At 46.4% G+C, this 21,747-nt stretch overlaps 1 protein-coding gene across 3 annotated transcripts in view; it reads right to left on the reverse strand.

The window, feature by feature from the left end:
- Positions 1-21,747, reverse strand: part of NAA35 (N-alpha-acetyltransferase 35, NatC auxiliary subunit) — a 485,576-nt gene that overhangs the window by 99,917 nt on the left and 363,912 nt on the right. For all 3 annotated transcript variants that reach the window (XM_086961291.1, XM_086961289.1, XM_086961290.1), the window contains one exon: positions 1,336-1,476. In XM_086961291.1, coding sequence (XP_086817417.1) covers positions 1,336-1,476 — 141 coding nt within the window. The remainder of the gene's footprint in view (positions 1-1,335; positions 1,477-21,747) is intronic.

The raw sequence follows: 21,747 nt of genomic DNA on the forward strand, positions 1-21,747 counted from the left end.
TGCCTAATGAATCCTAGTGTATGTTCTTTTTCCAACTCTGGTCTTCTGTGATTAATATTATTATTATTTTTTTTAAATAAAACTTTTGAAAATGTTCTAAACCAAGTTGATTCGCAGTGCGTTTAGATCACATTCACCGCACATGCGGTATATACACAAACCAGGAAAACCATGTCTTACCAGGTAAAAAAAGTTGGGACTTTAGCAGATCCTCCGCAGATCTATATGGCTGTAGTGTTGGGCGTGAACCCCTGTGGGCGATACTAAAAATGTATATAAATATATACACACAATATATATATATATATATGATAATACAGGGCCATCAACCCCTGGTATCCCTATTTTTATCGAAAGAGTTTTATATAGCGAAAACTTGACCCCAAGGTATCAGAGCGTTTTACATGATAGCCAGTTATGTTACAGATGGATATATAAAATGTTGGTAGGCATGGAGAGATGAAGAGATAACCCCAGGATCACATGATGTTGAGCGTCCCTGCTGAGACTCGAACCCAGTTCCCCAGCTTCGAAGTTGACCACTGTAGCTGTTAGGCCACATTGTATGAAGCTATAGGTTTGGTATCTGCAATTCTGCCATGATCTTCATTACTTTAGATGCTTTTTAGGCACACCCTGGCACTGAATACCTCTCGCTCGGTAAGGAAGCAGCAATCCATCTCCCTCTCACCATTCCTGGAGCTATGGGGCCTCTCTTGAGCTCCATTTGTATGTTTTATCTCTTTTAGCTACTATACAACCCACCCTTACAATAGCTGTACCATGGCCCGTCTTTCTTCTTAAGCTAGTGCAGTATGGACAACTTAGAATTGATCTAGACTGATCTACCTGGTGTGGTAGCCAAAGTCCTCTGCACCCAGAAATAAAACTGTTCAATGGCCGAACTTTCCCAAATCATATGGAGGAACATACTGCTCTCTTTGGTGCATCATGTACATTCGGTATAGGGTCTATGCTCTCATCCTACAAATCAGCCACTGTCTCGTTTTATTTGTTTATTTTCTTGGGCCTAGATGCCATCTCTTAGTGCAGATAAGAGTTGTTTCATAGCAAATAGGATATAGGCCATAATTTTATACAGCACTGCCTTTTTCTTGTAGAAAACAGGCATTCTACATTAATAGCAGTGACGATTACTGTATGTTACAGTAGGTATTGACTACTCACAACTGGAAAAGCCAAGGAGGAATTCAGTCGGCAAAGCCAAGCTTTGAAAACTCCTCATTCAAATCATACATATTGTATGGGCAATGTCTGCTAGCTGAGAGCGCAAAAAACTATGTCAATGGCTTTTACTTAAGAACTCAAGCTTACCTTGAACTGCAGGTAGTGCACTGGTGGTGGTGTGATGACACTGTTGAAAGGGGCAAAGCGGTGTTCATACCGTACTTGTTCACTGTCTAGCTCAAACTTGGGTTTTCTTACTTTGCCATCCATATCAAAAGCAATCATTGTCTAAAAAGAAAGCAAACAAAACAACCACTCATTATGCATTATGATTTTGCTGCTATACAGGCAACATGTTTTTTGTGTTCTACCACTGTAAAGACAGATATTATAAATATGGTTTCATTTTAACTTAACAAGAAGAAATCATTTAACCAATGGGATCCCCCACTGGCATCTTTCAAAGGCTCAAGTTCTTTTTTTTTATATTTCTTTTTATTAAAGCAAGGCAACCACAGAATACATGAGTGCATAGAACATACGAGGGTCATCCACAATATCAGCATATGATACAATTAATGATGAACTGGGGAGGAGAGAGGAGGAGAGGGTACAGAAGAGATACAACGTCAGCGTTAACAGTAGGGGTCAGGGGGAAAGTGGGACATTAATGGTTGCAGTCGCAGGTGGTACACCTATGTTCCTCCTGTATCGATTCCACGGGCCCCATACATTATTCCATTTCCTCGGGTGGCCCGAGCCAAATACACAGTTTTTTACCGGAACATGCACCAATCCATGTTTTCTATCCACACCTCAATAGTGGTTGGCCTCTGGGACCCCCACTGCTGTGCTATGTTCCGTTTAGCAAAAAACATAGTTGATGGACAGAATGCAGAACAATGTCTTACATTCACCCCAGTACAAAGATCTGGGCCTAAATCCATCTTTTTTTGCACTCCACACCACCCTAGGTCAGACAATGGCTATATGCAAATCAGCCTTGACCCTGTGCCTCATGGGAACAGTCCAGCCTGAACTACCAAGCCATGTCTTTCCTAGACTGGAATCAAGCATCCAAGGGCCGGTTTCTGGCTATCAGCCTTCTTCAGCCTGGATAGCTTGACTCCAGTGACGTGGAGAGCCTGGGACTCTTCGTCTGAACATACCCAGCCCACTCGGGGTGAAAATTGCAAAAAACACAGTTGATGGACAGAATGCAGAACAATGTCTTACATTCATCCCAGTACAAAGATCTGGGCCTAAATCCATCGTTTTTTTGCACTCCACACCACCCTAGGTCAGACAATGGCTAAATGCAAATCAGCCTTGACCCTGTGCCTCGTGGGAACAGTCCAGCCCGAACTACCAAGTGGAGTCAAGCTATCCAGGCTGAAGAAGGCTGATAGCAACATCATTTTAAAGAGGACAGCCCGCCCCAACATAGACAGTGGAAGATTCTGCCAGCACGCAACATCTCGCTTGAGCCGAATCAACGGAGGGAGAAGGGTCTTTTCGTATCTGACCACGGGATCCATGGAGACATATATCCCGAGATATTTGAACCTGTCCTTTGTAATTTGAATCGGACAATTAAGAGGCAACACGGGTGCCTCACCACACAGAACATACAAATAGGATTTCGTCCAATTTATAACCAATCCCGAATTTCTACCATAGGAAGCCAGCACATCGCAGAGAACATTCAAAGATTTCCTGGGAGAAGCCAGATACAATAAAATATCATCCGCATATAATGAAATGCGATCTTCGAACTGCGGAGACCATCGAATACCCTTGAGCGAAGGCTCCTAGCGAAGCCAAGCGGCGAGATGTTCAAGGGCCAAAGACAACAAAAGAGGAGAAAGTGGGCAGCCCTGTTGGGTGCCTTGCCCGAGACAAAATGGCGCCGAAACACGACCGGTAACCACTACCTGAGCGAGGGGTGCTGTATAGAGAAGACGCACCCAGCCGATGAAGTCCGGGCCGAAACAAAATTTGGCCAATACTGCCCATAGATATGGCCATTCAACTGTATCAAAAGCCATTGTGGCGTCTAACGGCGCCAATACGGCCCGCTCCCGTAACGTAGAGGCCCTTGCGAGAACCCCATGCAGACGCCTAAGATTCAACGCCGTATTCCTGTGCGGGATAAAGCCAGATTGATCTGGATGGACAAGCTCACTAATGACCTTAAGCAATCTAGTAGATAATAATTTTGCAAAAATCTTAGGTTCCGCGTTCAACAACGATATAGGCAGATATGAAGCACATCTTTTCCTAGGCTTCCCTTCCTTATGAATCACCACTATGGACGCCAGTCTCTGATCTCGGGGGAGAAGACCACACTCCAGAGATTCTAGGAACAGGTCTCTCAAATAGGGAGTAATCTTGTCTGGCCTAAGCTTGTAAAGCTCAATCGGGAGACTGTTGGGGCCCATTGCCTTACCCGAATTCAGGAAGCGCACCACTAAGGCCACTTCATCCGCGGTAATCCTATCGTCCATGGGGTCACGATCCTCCACAGACAGGCACGGAAGCGCTATGTCCCGTAACAATAAACGAGAATCCTCCTCCGGTCTATCAGATATAGAACAGTAAATAGAACGAAAGTGATCGGCGAAACAGTCTACTATACCCTGCAGATCGGTTATACAAACTCCACACTCCGTCTCAACCTCAGGAACTACGCGACTAGCTCTATCTTTCTTGTCCAGCCAGGCAATTAATTTACCAGCCTTGTCACCAACATCATAAAGACGCCCTTGCTGTTCTCGACTAAGGGCCTTCGCTCCGTCTGTAACCAACGTTCTGTATTCTAGCTGCTTCAACTGCAGGACATGTAGTCTAGCACGGGTCACCTCTTGCTCTAGCTCCAGTTCTAAGTCGACGATTTCGGCCTCAACCCTAACCACATCTTCATCCTTCTGCCTTTTTACACCTGTAATAAGGGACAAAGCCTGACCCCCTAAGCACCGTCTTAAAAGCCTCCCATAGCGCGACCAACGAGGAGACTGAACCTTCATTATCCTCTAAATAATGCTTCAACGCTTTTACCAAATCATTCCGAGTCTTAGGAGTGTGCAGATACCACAGGTTAATGGGGGCTATCCTCCCCCCCTAAGCCAGGAGCCAGTTCAAATCTAAGCCAAAGCGGGGAATGATCCGAGACACCTGTAGCCATATGCCTGACCTCAGTGACATACGACGCCTGGGCCGCAGGTACCAAAACATAGTCTATCCTCGAAAGACTACCATGGGCGCCCAAGAGGAATGTATATTGCTGCTGATTGGAGTGCAGCAACCTCCAGCAGTCCATCAGGCCTATTGTCTCAATGAACTCAGGCAACCATCCATGGGCCCTTCTGACATCCCTAGGTGGATATCTATCTAACACACCGGAGACCACTGCATTAAAATCACCACTCAGGATCAAGAAACCACCCAGAAGATCCAGTATAACCCATCCCGGGTCAGCAAAGGTCACAGACTGCAAGCCAGGAGGAACATAAATAGACGCCAGCAAAAGCGTACAGCCCTCCCAGCGTCCCGATACAGCAACATAGCGCCCCCTATCATCCAGAACAATAGATTCCACCTCTAATGGCAGAGAATTCTTGAGAAGGATCCCAACTCTTCGGGACCCAGACGTAAAACCAGCATGAGCCACTAGACGATACCCCTTCCTATTCATCGCTTTGCACGTATTCCCTATCAAGTGGGTTTCTTGAAGCAGCACCACATCAGGAGAATGCCTTTTAAGTAGTTGCAATACTACACTGCGTTTAATCTTATCCCCCAACCCATTTACGTTCCAGCTCATCACCCTCAACCCCCTACCCCCCCATCATGAAAGAGAAAGAAGACCCACCCCTCCCTTGAGTCTAGCACAACAATGAAGAAGTCTCGCGATGGGGTGCCTTGCAGGAACATGAACAAAACAAAGAGCCATTGCCCCCCCCATGCCCCCAAATTTCCCGTTACGATACCCCCCCTCCCTGCACTCCTGCTTCCGACTATAAAGCCACCCCAGCTCGCAGTGTGCCTGTCACCCCCACATCTAAACTAAACTACCAGAAGTAGATCTGAGGAGGAGAGAGACCGCCCGATTGCCCGTTAACCTCCCCATCGTACTGCATGCATCCATATAATGAGATCAGAACCACCATAATAATCAGCACCCTGGTGTCCCCAGATACCAGAAAAGTCTGACAAAACCCTGTGTGTTAAATGGTCAACATGATTTGACCCTTAGATTGAGTGTTTGTTACAGTATAGTCTATAAAGGTTCGAGGTAAACTCTTAAAGGAGACAGGGGTATCTATGCAATGATTCTAAGCTTCATGATCTTCAATGGCACAGGAAGAAACGAATAAAACTAAAATGTTTTGTAAAAATATATAGACAAATTTATTGGGTACCTCCCATACAGGGTTACACTCTAAAATTAAAAACGTTAAAAACAATAAAAACAGTGCTTTTACAATTTGCAAATACCATAATATACATAATCAAAAAGTCAAAAAGACAAAGGTCGACGCGGCGTTTCGGTGATTGCTACAATAGTTTTCACCTTCTTCAGGACGTTTTTTGACTAGGGTTACACCAAAATCTTTAGATCAAAGATATCGATGTTGCCAAGACGCTCTGTGATAATAATGCCTTGTTCCGACAAGCTTCCGTTAAAAAATTGGAGCAGGACCTTCAATTACTTGCTTATTCCTTTTTCAATTGGTGCAGAGGAGCCACCGATACTTGATATAGTAGAATATTCACTATTGCGGCATTTCTCTGTTTCCTTTTATCAATTAGAATCAGAGAGGAAGCAATTTATTACTCCGTTCAGTACCCTCTTCAATTAGTTGCTCTAGGGGTGACTTGTTTGGAGATTTTTTCTTTCTGGGTTTAAAATTACGGCCTCCCTGCTCCTCTGCCACCGGGTTTCCATCGAAACCCGGTGGCAGAGGAGCAGGGAGGCCGTAATTTTAAACCCAGAAAGAAAAAATCTCCAAACAAGTCACCCCTAGAGCAACTAATTGAAGAGGGTACTGAACGGAGTAATAAATTGCTTCCTCTCGGATTCTAATTGATAAAAGGAATCAGAGAAATGCCGCAATAGTGAATATTCTACTATATCAAGTATCGGTGGCTCCTCTGCACCAATTGAAAAAGGAATAAGCAAGTAATTGAAGGTCCTGCTCCAATTTTTTAACGGAAGCTTGTCGGAACAAGGCATTATTATCACAGAGCGTCTTGGCAACATCGATATCTTTGATCTAAAGATTTTGGTGTAACCCTAGTCAAAAAACGTCCTGAAGAAGGTGAAAACTATTGTAGCAATCACCGAAACGCCGCGTCGACCTTTGTCTTTTTGACTTTTTGATTATGTATATTATGGTATTTGCAAATTGTAAAAGCACTGTTTTTATTGTTTTTAACGTTTTTAATTTTAGAGTGTAACCCTGTATGGGAGGTACCCAATAAATTTGTCTATATATTTTTACAAAACATTTTAGTTTTATTCGTTTCTTCCTGTGCCATTGAAGATCATGAAGCTTAGAATCATTGCATAGATACCCCTGTCTCCTTTAAGAGTTTACCTCGAACCTTTATAGACTATACTGTAACAAACACTCAATCTAAGGGTCAAATCATGTTGACCATTTAACACACAGGGTTTTGTCAGACTTTTTTGGTATTCGCTCCCCTCCCTGTTACTGAACCAGGGGAACCTTCCAACCTATTTTTCAGTCCCCAGATACCAGAACAGCAGCGCTCATTCCTGCTCTTGTGATCCCCCCTCCGCACCACCACTCTGTCCCTCCGGTTCTTGCTGGGCCGACAAAGTATCCAACCAGTCAGCCGTGATTTCTGGCTTGTCAAAGAAGTAGGCTCGCTCACTGTGTTCGATCCGCAGCCTAGCCGGGAAAAGCTTCGCATATTTGAGTCCCATGTCCCGAAGTCTTCTTTTCACTCCGAGAAAACTGAGTCTCTGTTTTTGAACAGACTGCGTGAAAAACGGATAGAAACTGATGGACGAGTTCTCATACTTCAAGGGCCCACCCGCTCGGGAGGCCTAGAGGATGGCATCTCTGTCTCTAAAATTAAATATCCGAGCTATCATAGGCCTAGGCGGGGCCCCCATTTGTGGCCTCCCGCCAGGGAACCTGTGTGCCTGCTCGACAGTGAAGAACTTGCTCAGGCCTTTGGGTGCAAGATGTTGGACAATGAGATCCTCGACAAAGAGGTCTGCCGCCTGGTCTTCCGCCTTTTCCGGCACTCCGATGATGCGCACGTTGTTCCTCCGGGCCCTCCCTTCAAAATCCTCCAGGCGACGGACGACGAGGTCATTCGAGGCCCTCAGATTCCGAACCTCGGTCTGCAATTCTGTGACGTCATCCGTGAGACTTGATGTTTTAATGTCCAACGATTTGACCTTTTCGCTAGTTTTCGTGAGGTCTGTGCGAACCAAATTCACCTCAATGGATACTGTGTCCAGCTTATGAGCAAGGGTCTCCATTTGCTTCCCAAAGTAGGATTTGATCCCATCAATGGCAGCCATTACATCTCGTAACGTTGGTTCAGTTGCCAGACCAGAGGAATCTTTCGCCTCATCCTATGACCTACCCGGCCCACTAGGCGATCCCTTAACTTGGGCATAGCGGTCCATAACATTCGATTGGGTGTAACCACCCCGTCTAGTGGTCTTCAATTTCTGCTTTTCCCCCTCCAGCTTGTTTGCCATTGCGGTACAATCCCCAACTCGTCGTCCAGTTTAGGGGGGGGGGGGGTTAAGACTTCCGAATGACCGCCAGCCGATAAGATCGATCCCTCAGTTTCTGATCAGCGAAACGTGATCACACCGCTCCCACAGAGGCAAGGTACAAGAAGGCCTCAAGGCAAAGCACCAGCGATGGTCGGCCAGACACCCAGCTCTCATGGCAAAAATTCGTCCCTAGTCGGACTGTGCAGTCAACCAGCTCTTTTAACAGCGATAGGGTCGTCCGTGCTAGTGAAATGCACCCAGTCCGAAGACGATGTCGATTAATGAAATCGAAAGCGAAAGCAGGACCAGACCGGCCACTTCCGGTAAACTGCGCCGTTGTTGTTGAACTACACCTCGGGCACTCTGCCAACCCAAGCGCCGGGCATCCGAGAGATAGAGGCCGCAAACTCTCTAACTTCACAATTCTGGCATCCGGGGTCCGTTAGGGACACGGTTTACAGCGTTCGATTCTCCCGTGGTTCAGCTACACTGAGAATTCAACGGCAGACAGGATAAGTGGCAGGATATATTTGGGGGGCTACGAGGGTCTCGGGAGCCCTGTGCTCACGCAGCCATCTTGGATGCGCGCGAAGCTCCTCCCCCAAAGGTTACAGTTCTTGAATTAATAAATCAAGCTGAGAATCAATTAACCAAAACTTGAAAAAAAAAATGCATTTATGTTATTTTACATTCTTCCAAAGAGCCACTCTCCAATGGAGGTACTAGTGTACTTTACAAAGAAGCACACTTTACGAAATAGATTGAAGGGGCACAGCTATCAGAACAAACAGTTAAACAAGCACAGAAAATAGCAGCATGGTATCTTTATTCATTGCAGAGGAGGTAGGTCAGTGAGGCCACTTGAATTAGTATAGCAAGGATGAGGTTAGAAAGAGGGGATGAATTGGCATGGGAGAGGAAACAGTCTGTGGAGAGTCTGTGGACGGGGAGGTGAGGGATAGTAGTGGCAATAGTGGTAGGTAGTAAGGAAGTTATAGGAACCTCTGTAGTTACTGTTCAACTGGTGTTTAAAAAGAAATATTTCAGTTTTCTGTAAATGTTAAGAAGGTCTTTTTTACATCACATTTCAGCTGGGAGGGAGTTACCCATAAGAAGGCTGCTGGTAAAAAGAACTGGGAGGTGGTCCTGTGGGCACTAATAAGGGTGGTACTGACACAACGAATGTAGGATATTACTAAATCATAGATCTCTCTCTGAAATTCAGCTGGCACCAGGAAGGCTTTTAGATTTTGCAGTGACAGTACTCTAACTCTGGTTGAATTTACTGTTTGGTTGATCTGTGAGGACGTTAATAGGGAGAGATTGATTCAGAGGCCAATGGACTTTACTTCATTTGAAACAATGGAAGATGTTTGGCAGATTAAAGTTCATTCAGTCATTTCATATTGAATTTGAGTTGGTGGTGCCTCCAACAGAGAAGAAATTCATTCTTTGCAAGGCAGAGTCAGATAATATTCAACAACCCAGTTTTGTTCTTCAGTCAGATTATTACAATGTTTCATTTAAGTTATTAAGAGCAGTTAATTTCTTCCATCCAGAATGGCAATAAATATCATTATCCCTATTCTGCATAATTTAATTTTTACTTTTCAAAAAGCTAGAGAAGAACAAGTTCCTCACCTTTAGAATATCCCGGGCACCAGAGTGGATCTGGAAAATTCTCACAGCAATGACTCGTGTGCACTTCTCAGTTTCTTTCTTTCCGCTTCCTTTGACGCAGATCCTGAACTTCGCTCTGGATTTTTTTTGGTCGTTCAACAACTCCAAAAAACCTTTAGACAGTGTCCTATGGAAGAAGTCTCCCTCACTGACAGCGGGTTCAAACCGTGCAGAAACGGCAGGTAGTCAATATTTGTTATAGATCCACACAAAGTGTGTCTTGGCTGTGGTCAGAATTCTATGTCATGTGTGAAATGTATCCTCATTCACTCCAAGGCAATCAGAGAGCACAAAACAAATGTCGCAAAACATAGGAAGAGGATAGATTTTTTCTAAATCCAGCTAGGTGCCTGGGATATTCTAAAGGTGAGGAATCGGCAGTTAGAAATATCCTTCAGAATACCGTAAACCTCATCTCCTTTTCAAAGAGCCATGCCATAAAAGCTAGGAAATCAGAAACGCTTTTCAGGTTGTTACGGTGTGAAGGGTAGCACCTATCTCCCAGGACAGTGCAATTGAACTTCGAGATGCCAATTAAAAAATGGCCTTAGAGAGCATAAATAACACTAGCTCACCAGCTCTTCTAACTTCAGGATATTTTCTGCCACAGAAGATCCCAGAACAAAGAAAGGATTTGGGGAGGCAATAGAGAATCGACAGAGGGACTGAAAAATCCATCTGAATCATTGCTACTGCTGGCACAGAACATTTTCTTTTAATGGACAGCAGGTTTCAGATCCCTAAAACACTAATTGTATCCACTAAAGCTGGAGAACTGTAGTGATGACTGTTCAGGATGTAGCCTAGACATCAGAACAGTGATGATCAATTGTTAGTAGATCTTTAGGTTTGTTAAGTTTATTTTGCCTTTATTAGGGAGTCGTTTGGGTAGGAAAAGCCTGGTGCCACTGCTTTTTGAGGGGGTCTGTTACTGGTACTAAGTATTTGGTGAACATTTTGGTAGTTGGTTAGAGGGCAAAAGAAAGGACTTTAAACTGATAATGTTCAATGGTCACTGAGAATTGAAAATATTGTTGGTATTTGGGATGGAAGCGTGCATCGAAATACGTGTCCAAAAGATTTACTGTCATTAATTTTTCCTCTTACACCAGGTCGATAACTTCTTGGAAAATAACCCTTCGGAAGAATCGTTTTTTCAGAAATTAATTTAGTTCTTGACCTCTGGTTCCTTTTTTCTTCAGGAAGAATCTGGAATAAAACCCTAGACATGCAAGTAACAATCAACTCCACAGAGCTGTTTGCTGCCATTTTCCACTCTTTGTAACTCACAGTACCACATTCCCAGTCAGAACACCTCCAAGATCACATTAACACTAACCATCTTTGCTCTACTATGAGTCTGACCTCATATCATGCTGCCTCACAGAAACCGCTACCTTACGCCTCATAGATGATGCCCGCCTGTTGACAGATGAAAATGTGTCTTGCCTACGGCTATTGCTGGAACTCCCAGGTGCCTTCAAGACTGTGGACCATCCCACCCTCATATATACCATGGCGTGTCAAAAAAAACTAACCAGCAATGTTTTCACTGGTGTTCCTACTACTTTTCCAACTGACACCCGTTTGTCCATATGGGCAGTTCCGGGTCCCAAAGGATCCCTACCACCTGGGGAGTCCTCAGGTTATATATTGTCACTTGTCATCTACAGCCTCTACATAGAGCCACTTTATGTGACTACTCCAAGATAGCCTTCTAGAGCTGGTTGTCCAGGGCCTACCTGAAACTTAACCCAACTAAGACGGAATTGCCATTATTTTCCAAGAACAACAAATAAGAAGCAGTACAAACCTGGCTTAATGAGATGAACCTTAAGAGGTCCAACCTCAACTTTCATTGAATTCCACTCACTAGAATGAACCTAAGACACCAACTTCACCCGCGAGGAACTGCATTGCCAAAACATAATGACAGCTTTGTATCAGCTCTCTCTTCTAAAGAAAGTGGAACAGTTTCTTCCAGAAAGAGACTTCAGTACTGCAGTTCAAGCTCTTGTATCTCACATCTGGATGGTCATAACATCCTGCTCCATGATGACCTCCCAGACTCCACAATATCACATCCAGGACCTGAAAAAATATGATCAAATCTCCCCCATACTGCTGGAACTCCACTGGTTCCCATTGCTGATGTGCACCATATTGAAAACCAGCTGCAATTTGGTTTTAGGCACCCCTATCTATCCTGCAGATAAGTTCAGCATCTCTGGTGGTTCACCTGCCGCCAAGACCCCCTCAGACTGCAGACTAAAGAACATAAAAGGGAAAAAACAAGGTAGTAGGCTTTGTCCCATCTACGCACCCCAAAATCTGGAGCAAAGTATCTACATCCATCAGGACCATCTCAGCGCTGTTCCATTTTAGGAAAGGGTTAAAGAAGCACTTCTTTTAGGAACACTATATCACAATGGATTAATAGCCAACAAAATCAGCCACCTCATCTATCACTCATGGACTTTATGCCCGTCTTTGGCTGCTTTGGGCAAGGTTTTCATTGCTTTCGACTAGGTTTGCACTATAGAAATAGCACATTTCTTCATGAACTCCAGGGCGTGACCCAACTGGATAAGTTGCATTAACCACTGATCCATGGCAATTCTTTCACATGCAGAAAAGACCCAAATTATCCAACCTACATACCATGGCTGGTAGGCTGTATGCATTTATAGTGTTTTACATGACCTACTTACCTGAGTTTAGTCTGCAAAAGAGTCCATAAGCCATTTCCACACATGAGTTTTGTGCTGTATGGGCTAACAGTATATTTTGTCCTAGCAAGGTCTATTTTGGCTGAATGTGGGGAGTAGTGTTCTGCCTCAACCACCCCACAATATGGATATTTTCCTCGGAGCCAGTGGTTGAAAGGACTGGTGTAGTCAATATCTGTCTATTTGTTGTGGATCTGAACCACTGAGCTTTATTTATGCACTATAAGCAATACCATGTCATACACTTTTTTCCAGAGTACAATCAGAATCCTTTATTCTCTTTTTCCTATGTTACACACTTCACTACAGTTACCCGCACAACTTTTAGCGCAGCAGACCTCCTTGAGGAGCATATTTCTTTCAACATCTGTGGGAGGTAAATGTCATACCAACAGTTTAGACAACATTAACAAAGGGCTATCTTCAAAGACACAACAAATAATGTTTTCTCAATTCCAAAGATAATACCAAGCATTCTGCAATAATCTTCACTGTGTAAACCCAATTGAAAAATATGTTTTTTTAGCTCCATGTTGTTAAACGCCTCCAACTGTTACTCAGCCATGCCTACTTTGATTTTTGTTCAGAAATAAATGTTGGTGTGTCAGCTTCACTTTAAATGGCATATGAGTGTTCGCTCTTTTACATGAAATGAAATGAGATATTTGTAAAGCAAAGCAATTGTTGGAAGGTAGGATCCTTCCAGCATCGTTTACCCCACTTTCTGCCTGGTGTCATTGTGTTTTTGACTAGTCTGACTGGGATCCTGCTAATCAGGACGCCAGTCACTATGCTTCTTCCCTAAATTTGATTATGGTAAGTACTTCTGTACCTCCACAATTAGCTACTGAGGTACACAGGGCATAAGTACACCAGGGGTCTCCCATGCGCTGTAGCATGTATTGTGCCACTCATGAGAGATCACTCAAACTGTGACTATAGGTCTGCCATTGCAGCCTGTGTGAGTTGGTGCTAGCACCTCTCGCAACAGATATACGTTTCATTATATCGGAGGTCACTTCCTCTGGCAGGTCTTTCATTCCTGAAAGCAGGGTGCTTGGTTAGAAGTGTGAAGGTGCCCCTGCATGAGCAGGACACCAATACAAACCCCGAGCCGATTCTCCAGGCTTTGTAAGTGTGGTCAGCAATTTAATAGATACAATGGACATCAGTCATTACAAGATTTAGTATCAAACATATTGGAATCACACCCCAAAACAGATTCCAGTGCTGGAAGTATGAACTCATGTACTGGGGGGCTCCCTTAGGGTACCCTCCTGTACTCCCGATTACAGCCTTCCAAGGTCTGCCTGCAAGCCAGTGCTGCTGCCACCCCAGACACTATTCTGCACTCCTGCTGCTGAGCTTAGCTCGAGCAGGGGAAGGTAGAACAATAGGTTTCCTGTCACAGAGAGGTGTGACCACCTTCCAGACAGGACTTAGCGTATAGGGCTGAGGTGGGGCCGATTACCGGCACCATCAGACTGCTTTAAAGGGCACAATTGGTGGCCTCCTTGCATACTTCAGTTTGAGCCGTTTCAGGGAGTCCCTGGCTCCTGCTCTGGCACGAAAATGGAAAAAGGACCTGGGAGTAACCTCCCTCTGTCCAGACCCTCCTCTGGGAGGCGAGCCCCCCCCCCCCCCCCCCGCCCCCCGAGTCAACCTACCCCTTTCCTAAGGAATTTAAGGGCTTACCTGTGGGTGGGTCCTCACATTCGTTGTGGGACAAGACTCAAACCTAAAACAAAGTCACTCTTCGACTGTCTGGACACTTGGTCTTTGCCTGGAACCGAGACTGCATCACAGAAGACTTCTTCTGCTCTTGGTCTCACTGTACTGCAAGTCTTCTTCATTGTCGGTGTCTGTGCTTCTTCTAGGATCTTCAACAGACCTGTGGGCATCAAGGACACCCGAAGTAATCTCATTTGGAGTGAAGGAGTCACACCCCTGTATCTGCAGGCGCCGCAATGAGCTAACCAATCTGCTGCTCCTGACGTCTCACGGACTTCGAAAGGCTCAGCCTCACAGGTGATAGTTCTGCAACTTCCTCGAGGCCTGACCTGTCATCTCAGTAAAGTTTGAGGTCAGCATCCCTGGTTGGAACCGCTGGGACCGAAACCCTGTGCACTGCGTCAACTTATATTGTTGCCAAGGCTTGTTGGATCTGCAGTCCAGAGATCTTCGGGCTACAAGAAGCTGTAGCCTCCAGCATCTCTTCCAGCCAAGATCAGCATCCTCACCGTATACTGCGCACCGTGGCCCTCCATCATTGGTGAGCTGCTCGAGATCCTGTTGTCGAACAAGTTAGTTACCTTTGGTAAACACATTATCTGGTAAAAACTAACTAGCTAAAGATTCCTTACCTTTGAATTTCCCAGGCGTCAAGCTGGATCCAGAAACCTTTGCTGAGCAATACCCCTTGCGAGTAGCGTCAGGTGGCTCCATTCGGCTCTGCGTGATGTCGTCAGCAGCCTTGGTTATGATGTTGTGGGTGCTTATACAGGCGTAACCCAGGTAAGTGGACGTCAATACTTTTTGTTTTTTTTCTCCACGACAGAAGCGCAGCGCCACAAAGTAACTGACGTAGCCGTGTGCAAAACTAGGGCCATGAGAAGGGGAGTAACCCTAGCCCTACAATATTAGTCCACAACCTGGGGAGGCATGGGAGGGGCAGTAAGGAATCTGCAGCTAGGTAGAGTCTCTACCAGATAATGAGTTCCTGAAGGTAAGTAACTTGTTCATCTGAGAGACTTCTAGCTGTAGATTCCTTACCTCTGAGTTAGATACACAAGCTATACCATCCCGAGGGTAGGTGCAGACCAATACCTTAAACTACGAAGTCCTGTGGGACCGAGCAGGCAAAATATCCGTCTCTGTGGACCTGACCATCCAGGCAGTGGTACTTTGCAAAAGTGTGCAATGATGCCCATGTTGCCGCCTGACAGATGTCTTGTACTGGAACACCGAGAGCAAAGGACGTTGTCACAGCCTTTACCTGGTGGAATGGGCCCTTAATACCTCAGGGGGCTGCTTCTTTGCCAAGAAATAGCAGATCTTGATGTAGAGAATGACCCAGCAAGAGATGATCCTTTTCTGCAGTGCTCTTCCCTTCTTTGCTCCCACGTACCCCACAAAGAGTTGGTCGTCCACCCGCAACTCTTTTCTGCGGTCAAGGTAGAACGACAACGCTCCTTTTGGGTCCAGCCGGTGGAGACGCTCCTCTTCCTTAGAAGGATGCGGGGGAGCAAAGAAGGTGGGCAATGTGATAGACTGATCCAGATGGAAAGGGGTCACAACTTTTGGTAAAAAGGATGCTCGGGGGAGACGCTTAGTCCAGACAGGACATAAGATAAGGAGGCGAGCAAGATAACGCCTGCAGCTCACTCACCCTCCGGGCCAAAGTAATCGCCACCACAAAAGCTGTTTTGATGCTCAAAAGCCGGAGGGGACAATTGTATAAAGGTTTAAAGGGAGCGCACATCAAATAGGTGAGGACCAAATTAAGGTCCCACTGTGTCATAACAAAGGGCAAAGGTGGAAAAAGGTGAGCCAGCCCTTTCAGAAATCTATGTATAATAGGAGATTTGAAGAGAGAGAGTTGGTCTGGTAGCCACAAAAGAGCAGAAAGTTATCCCTTGAGAGTTCCCAAGGTAGAGCCCTGCTGGGCAAGGGTTAGAATGAACGAGAGAACAATAAAAAGAGGCAGAAAGAGGGTCAATAGACCTTTCTGCACAGTATAATACAAACTTCTGCCAACAGCAGGCATATACTGTCTTAATGGAGAGCGGCCTGGCTGCAAGAATAACGTTTCAGACTTAGTGAGGAAGGTTAAAAGCTATCAACTGTCAGGTGTGACTTCAGCACCTTTATAGAGAACCCTAGCGAATGCAGGAGGTTCACCGTAGATTGAAGGTGGGAGATGACTGCCTGGGGCGAGGATGCCTTCAACAGCCAGTCGTCGAGGTAGGGGACGATTGACACTCATAACCTGCACAAATGAGCTGCGACCACCGCCATCACCTTGGTGAACACCAGAGAGGCACTGGTAAGGCCGAAGGGGAACACGGTAAACTGAATGTGCTCGGGACCTACTTTGAACCGCAGGTAATGCCTGTGGGATGGGGATGGGAAAATACGCGTTCTCAGGTCCAATGCTACCATCCAATATTCGTGGTCGAGGCCAGACAAGACCTGAGCCAGAGTGAGCATCTTGAACTTTTCCTTCTTGAGGAAGAGATTGACAGTTCCAAGATCCAAAATGGGCCGCAACCCTTTGTTCTTCTTCGGAATCAGAATGTGCCGGGAATAACAGCCACTGTCTACTTCTGATACTGGAACCCATTCTATAGCTCCCTTGGCCAGGAGAGCTGTAACTTCCTCTTGGAGCAACCTTAAATGATCCTCCATCAGCCGTTCCTTATTTGGCAGAATGAGAAGAGAAAAAGAGGAAAGGCAGAGAATAGCCCTCCTGGACGAACTGCAAGACCCACTTGCCCGATGTTATGGATCTCTAGTGGGGGAGATGATGACGAATTCTCACACCGACTGGAGTAGTGTGGTGCTTGGAGGATGCAGCTGTTAAGGGCAGTGTGGCCGCCGACTTCTGATCTCCATTCCTGGATCCGAATGCACCGTGTCCACGTCCTGGCACAGCTTGGGCGGTCTGTACATGATGGTGGCTGGGATATGGCTGAAGTGGCTGGAAACCTCTTCTATTGCCAGGAAAAGGGCGAAAGGAAGACTGGACATGAGGAGAGGCCAAAGGATCTGGCTGTAGTTCAAGAGTTCTTGAACCTGACCGGGGCAGAGTCTGCCTTTTCTGCCAAATAGAAGGGTTCCATCAAAGGGAATGTCCATCAGATTAGCTTGCACATCGCCAGAGAAGCCGTTTGTTCTAAGCCAGATGTGGCACATCAAGGCCACCGTCGTTGAAATTGATGTTCCCAGCGAATCGGTCGTATCTAGGCCTTGCTGCATCTCTCCCAACCATGACTGCTTCCGAGAGTAATGCCCGGGCCTCCTCCGGGACCTGTGGCAGCACTTGTGCAACCGTCTTCCAAAGGGAAAGGGAGAAACGGCCCAATAAGCATGCAGTATTAATCTACAACAATGCTAGGCTGGAAAAAGAAAAAAACTTCTTCCCAAATGAGTCTAGCCTCTTGGATTCTCTATCTGGAGGGGCGGAAAGGAATGTGCCCTGGGATGTAGAGGCATGCACCACCAAACTTTCCAGGGTGGGGTGCTGGCTGAGAAACTTTGGGTTGCGTGCAATCGTTCTATTCACAGGAGCCCCTGTGCTAGGCTTGGACCATGTGCCTAGAAGGACATCCGTAAGAGCCTGATTTAAGGGCAAAAGGGGAAGCCCCTGGTTGAAGCACCTCGGTCAGGAGATTAGTCCTGACCTGCACTGAGGGTAGCTCTAGTCCAAGGACCTCAGCTGCTCTCTTTACCACCACGTCATACAAGCCCCCTCCTCCGTAGCCACTGTTTACGGAGAAAGCATGCCAGTATTTGGGGAAGTGTCCAGTCCACTGGCCTCCCCAAGTTTCCCATACCAGTCCAAGTTCTCCACAGAGACATCCTGGTTTTCCAGAGGGTCCACAGACCCTTCCCATTCCTCTCCTGAGCCCAACACATCCTCAAAGTGCTTGGGTGACAACATAGAACCTCTGAGTTCAATCGACGATATAATCGGCGTAGAGTGACGTTGTTCCAGCTCCATGCCGTCAGGGATGAGGAGGGGGTTGGCGCAACCGAAGGGCACTGGCGGCGCCGCAGGCACCGACTTTGGGTCCGATGCCGGGTCAGGCCGCGATGGCATTATTAACGTCTTCCTAAATCCGGGATTGGATCCTTCAGGCCCCACCAGTGCCGTGGCCGGAGCCAATGGTGTCTAACCCGATGAGGACCACCATTCCAACTCCACAGGGCCTGAGGGCTCACCAGCGGGGTAGTTCTGCTCAAATACGCAGTGCATGGCCTCATACAATTATTTTATTTGATCCGGGAGTCGCTCCGGCTCCCGGAAAAGGAGGGTGGCGTGCGTGGACACTGGCTTCAGCTCTGGGAACCTTGCCTAGAGCGTTGGTGCTCCTTACCTCTCTCGACAATGGACGTTAGCCGAGGTGAAGATGAAGTCCGCTTGGACTTCTTCTTCTTATGCCTCTTCCCCAGAGTACCATGAGCACATTGAGTGGGAAGAAAAGGATTTAGAGTTCTGGGAGCGGTACCGCAACTTCACCTTCTTCGATCGGGACCACGACCTCCGTGGAGTCTCACTGGAATTGGTATTCAGGCCGTGGATGTGGACCAGTTAGGTTCACAGGAGGGCGGTCGCCGGGACGGAAATGCTCTTGGCGTGAAGAATTCCCCCTGCTACTAGCCTTAGAGGTGTCTCTCTTTTCTCGCACGAATACTGCATCGTCCACAAAGTGCAGGGAATACATGAAGAAGTTCCTATGCACCGATTACATACAAGTTTGTAATTATTGTGTTTTTTCCCGCCTTATTTGCCAGTGATGAATTAGTGTGCATCACCGATGAGGTGAGGTCTATCTTGGTCCTGATGAATGCTGAGCTGAATTCTGGCTCTATATAGCAGAAACATGTCGACCTTTTTTGTTTGTTTATTTGTATAGGATATTCTGGTTCAAACTAATTTAACCTCTTTTATGTCCGTCTATCACTATTGTTTTTAATGGAGTCAGAGCTACCCCTTTATTAAAAGGGTTTGGGGAGTAGCCCGTGCTCCTTTTAACTCACTTCCCATCACTATTGGAGAGAATTTTTCCATACAAGAACCCAATGAAGACAACTGGCAACTGACTTTCAGTTGGTGCCTGAGGGTTCTTTTTCTACACTGTGCATGCCTAACCTACTGTAGTTTTGTCCTTTTGGGTCTAATACTCTGGCCTAGTTGGTAGTAATCTCGTCATTGTATGATTTTACTGCCTTTTCTTTGTTCCCTTTTCTATTTTTGGCTTATTTAGTCACTCTTCTGTTGATTTGTATGATCTCACTGGAATGTGTCTACTGCCGGGCCACGAGGAGCCTAAAAGCGGCAGAGGGGTACCTCTTCCTGGATTGGCGCTTAACTGGTACGGAAAGAAAAGAACGGACATCCGCGCTCCTGGGTGGTGCCTATATAGGTACCGTGATGTCATGACCGATGACCTCACACGGAGTCGAATGGAGTCAACCGACGTTGCACGCAAGGGGTATTGCTCAGCAAAAGATTCCGTATCCAGCCTAATGCCTGGGAAATTGAAAGGTAAGAAATCTGCAGCTAGAAGTCTCCATCAGATACTCCTGTGCCATCAGCCTGTGGGTCTTCCTAAGGGTCTTCTCCTGCTCCAGTGGGCTCCCCTGCTAGCTCGGGCCTGCTCTGACTCTCCTGCTTGTGGCGAGTCCCTTGGACGTTGCTGGTCCTAACGTTGCTCCGTCTTCGCTTTCCACGCCTGTTGCAGCTGCCAAGGCTTGTAGGTGCTCCCGCCAGACACTCAGCCCTTGGTTCTCTGCTCCCGATCCAGGACAGCCCGTGCATGGCTCATGTTCTTCCTCAGTGTCACCTGATCCTCACAGCTGCAGTGACACGGTCACCTCTCCGACATCAGTGGGTATTCCTCTTCTGTCCCTTCTGGTCACCTCCAAGGAGCATAGACTCTGTCCCCTCTGCTTGCAGGTTCTCCACTTCAAGAATCCAACCTTGGATTCCACCGGATTCTTGCACAGTCTTCGCCAGTGGCATCTTTTTTTAAGTCCTCCATTGTGGTCTACGACGGTTCTCTTCCAGGGGTATCCTCATCAAAGTCATAAGCATTAGAATATTCCCGCCCATGCGCGGTACCCCGGAAACACTATATTATATGTGCCCCACACATATATATATATATATATATCTATACTACTATTATAAAGAGAGAACACACACATTTGAGCCAGGTAAACTCAGGAACCACAGCGCCAATCAAAACACCCAATACATCATAGGAAACGTCAGGCTAAGCAGATGGACATAGGCGATATACCATTAAAAAATATACCTTAGAAGGGAAAAGTACGTTCTTTCAGAAAGTAGTCCCTTGGAAGTAGCGCCATGTCTGAGGTAGGCGTGTGCGTTTAATGCGTGCTGACATCACAATCACAGGTCCCACTCTGCCTATTGCCCTGTAAACAAGAGTGCGGCGCCAGCGTATCGTGGCTCATCATGAATCACAAACGGCAGGGGGGCCGGGCCGCCCTCACTCCGATAGTACTGCAATTGTGTCAATCACCGACCGTGTCACCAGGGGGCCGGTATTAAATCCGGATGTGTGGCAGTAGAGTGCCGTCACGTCCGGAGGAAAAGAAAGTATTTTAGCAGTCCGGAGGAACAGAAAGTAATTTAGCAGAAGCGGCGGGGAATTTGAGAGAGAGCAGGCTGGTCCCTAGATAGCCTCTCTTATCAGCCAGTGATTATTACAATGGATATGACTGCTGCCGCGCTGACAGGTGTGTGCATTTATTGAATGTTTCTTTGGAGTCAGCCTGATTTTGTAACTTTCAGCTGGTGCCCGTTAATGTTGGTTAAATGACTGCAGCTGAGCTGATGTCCGCGCTGGCGCCGCACTCTTCTCAGCCTTCTCAGTCATTCCCACGTGGACATAGGCCTGGCCGCCTGGTTAGACTCAGTCATGCGTAGGTGGAATGATTGGATTCCTGCAAGGCTCCTCACACCAAGGAGCTGGGCATTTGAGTACGCAGTGTGCGCCCTCCATCGCTGTTATGTCAAATAGGCGGCAACAACAATAACATTGTTTTCGTTTTGTGCCTGTGCCTGTGCCTGTGCCTGCCGGTTCAGCCGAGCCCTGCCTCTGTTTGCTCTAACCTCCACTGGCTGTAACACTTAGTTTCGCAGCCGGCGCGTGGTAAATATAACGAATACAGGACCTGGCAGTGCCTGTTATATATTTAATTTAGAGCGTCACTCAATGCAGCCTGACTGAGACCCTGTTACAGCTCCACTCTCCCAGGCTGCACTGAGCAGCGCGGCTTAGTTCGGAGCATGAGCCAGAGTTCATTGATCATTACATGTTATTTACTATGCCTCATGTAAATTGAACTATACGTAAGAGTCAGTCCCATCCGGTTTTTCGTTAATTGTGGTCAGGTGACGTCCAACTTTCGAGTCAACAGTAAGTTATATTTTATTACAGCGTTCCTGCTCTGCCAGAGCCTGTAGCTCACTGCTCTCAGGACGCTGCCCTGGACCTCTACACAGTTGACACAATGAGTGCAGCCAATACATTATTATTATTTATAAGCATTAAAGGACTGAAATATTATTACAGCCTGACTAACCCTATAGCACACTGACTGAATACATTCATTATAATTAGCACAAGA

This window comes from Lissotriton vulgaris, chromosome 3_1, assembly GCF_964263255.1.
Source record: "Lissotriton vulgaris chromosome 3_1, aLisVul1.2, whole genome shotgun sequence".
Lineage (NCBI taxonomy): Eukaryota > Metazoa > Chordata > Amphibia > Caudata > Salamandridae > Lissotriton > Lissotriton vulgaris.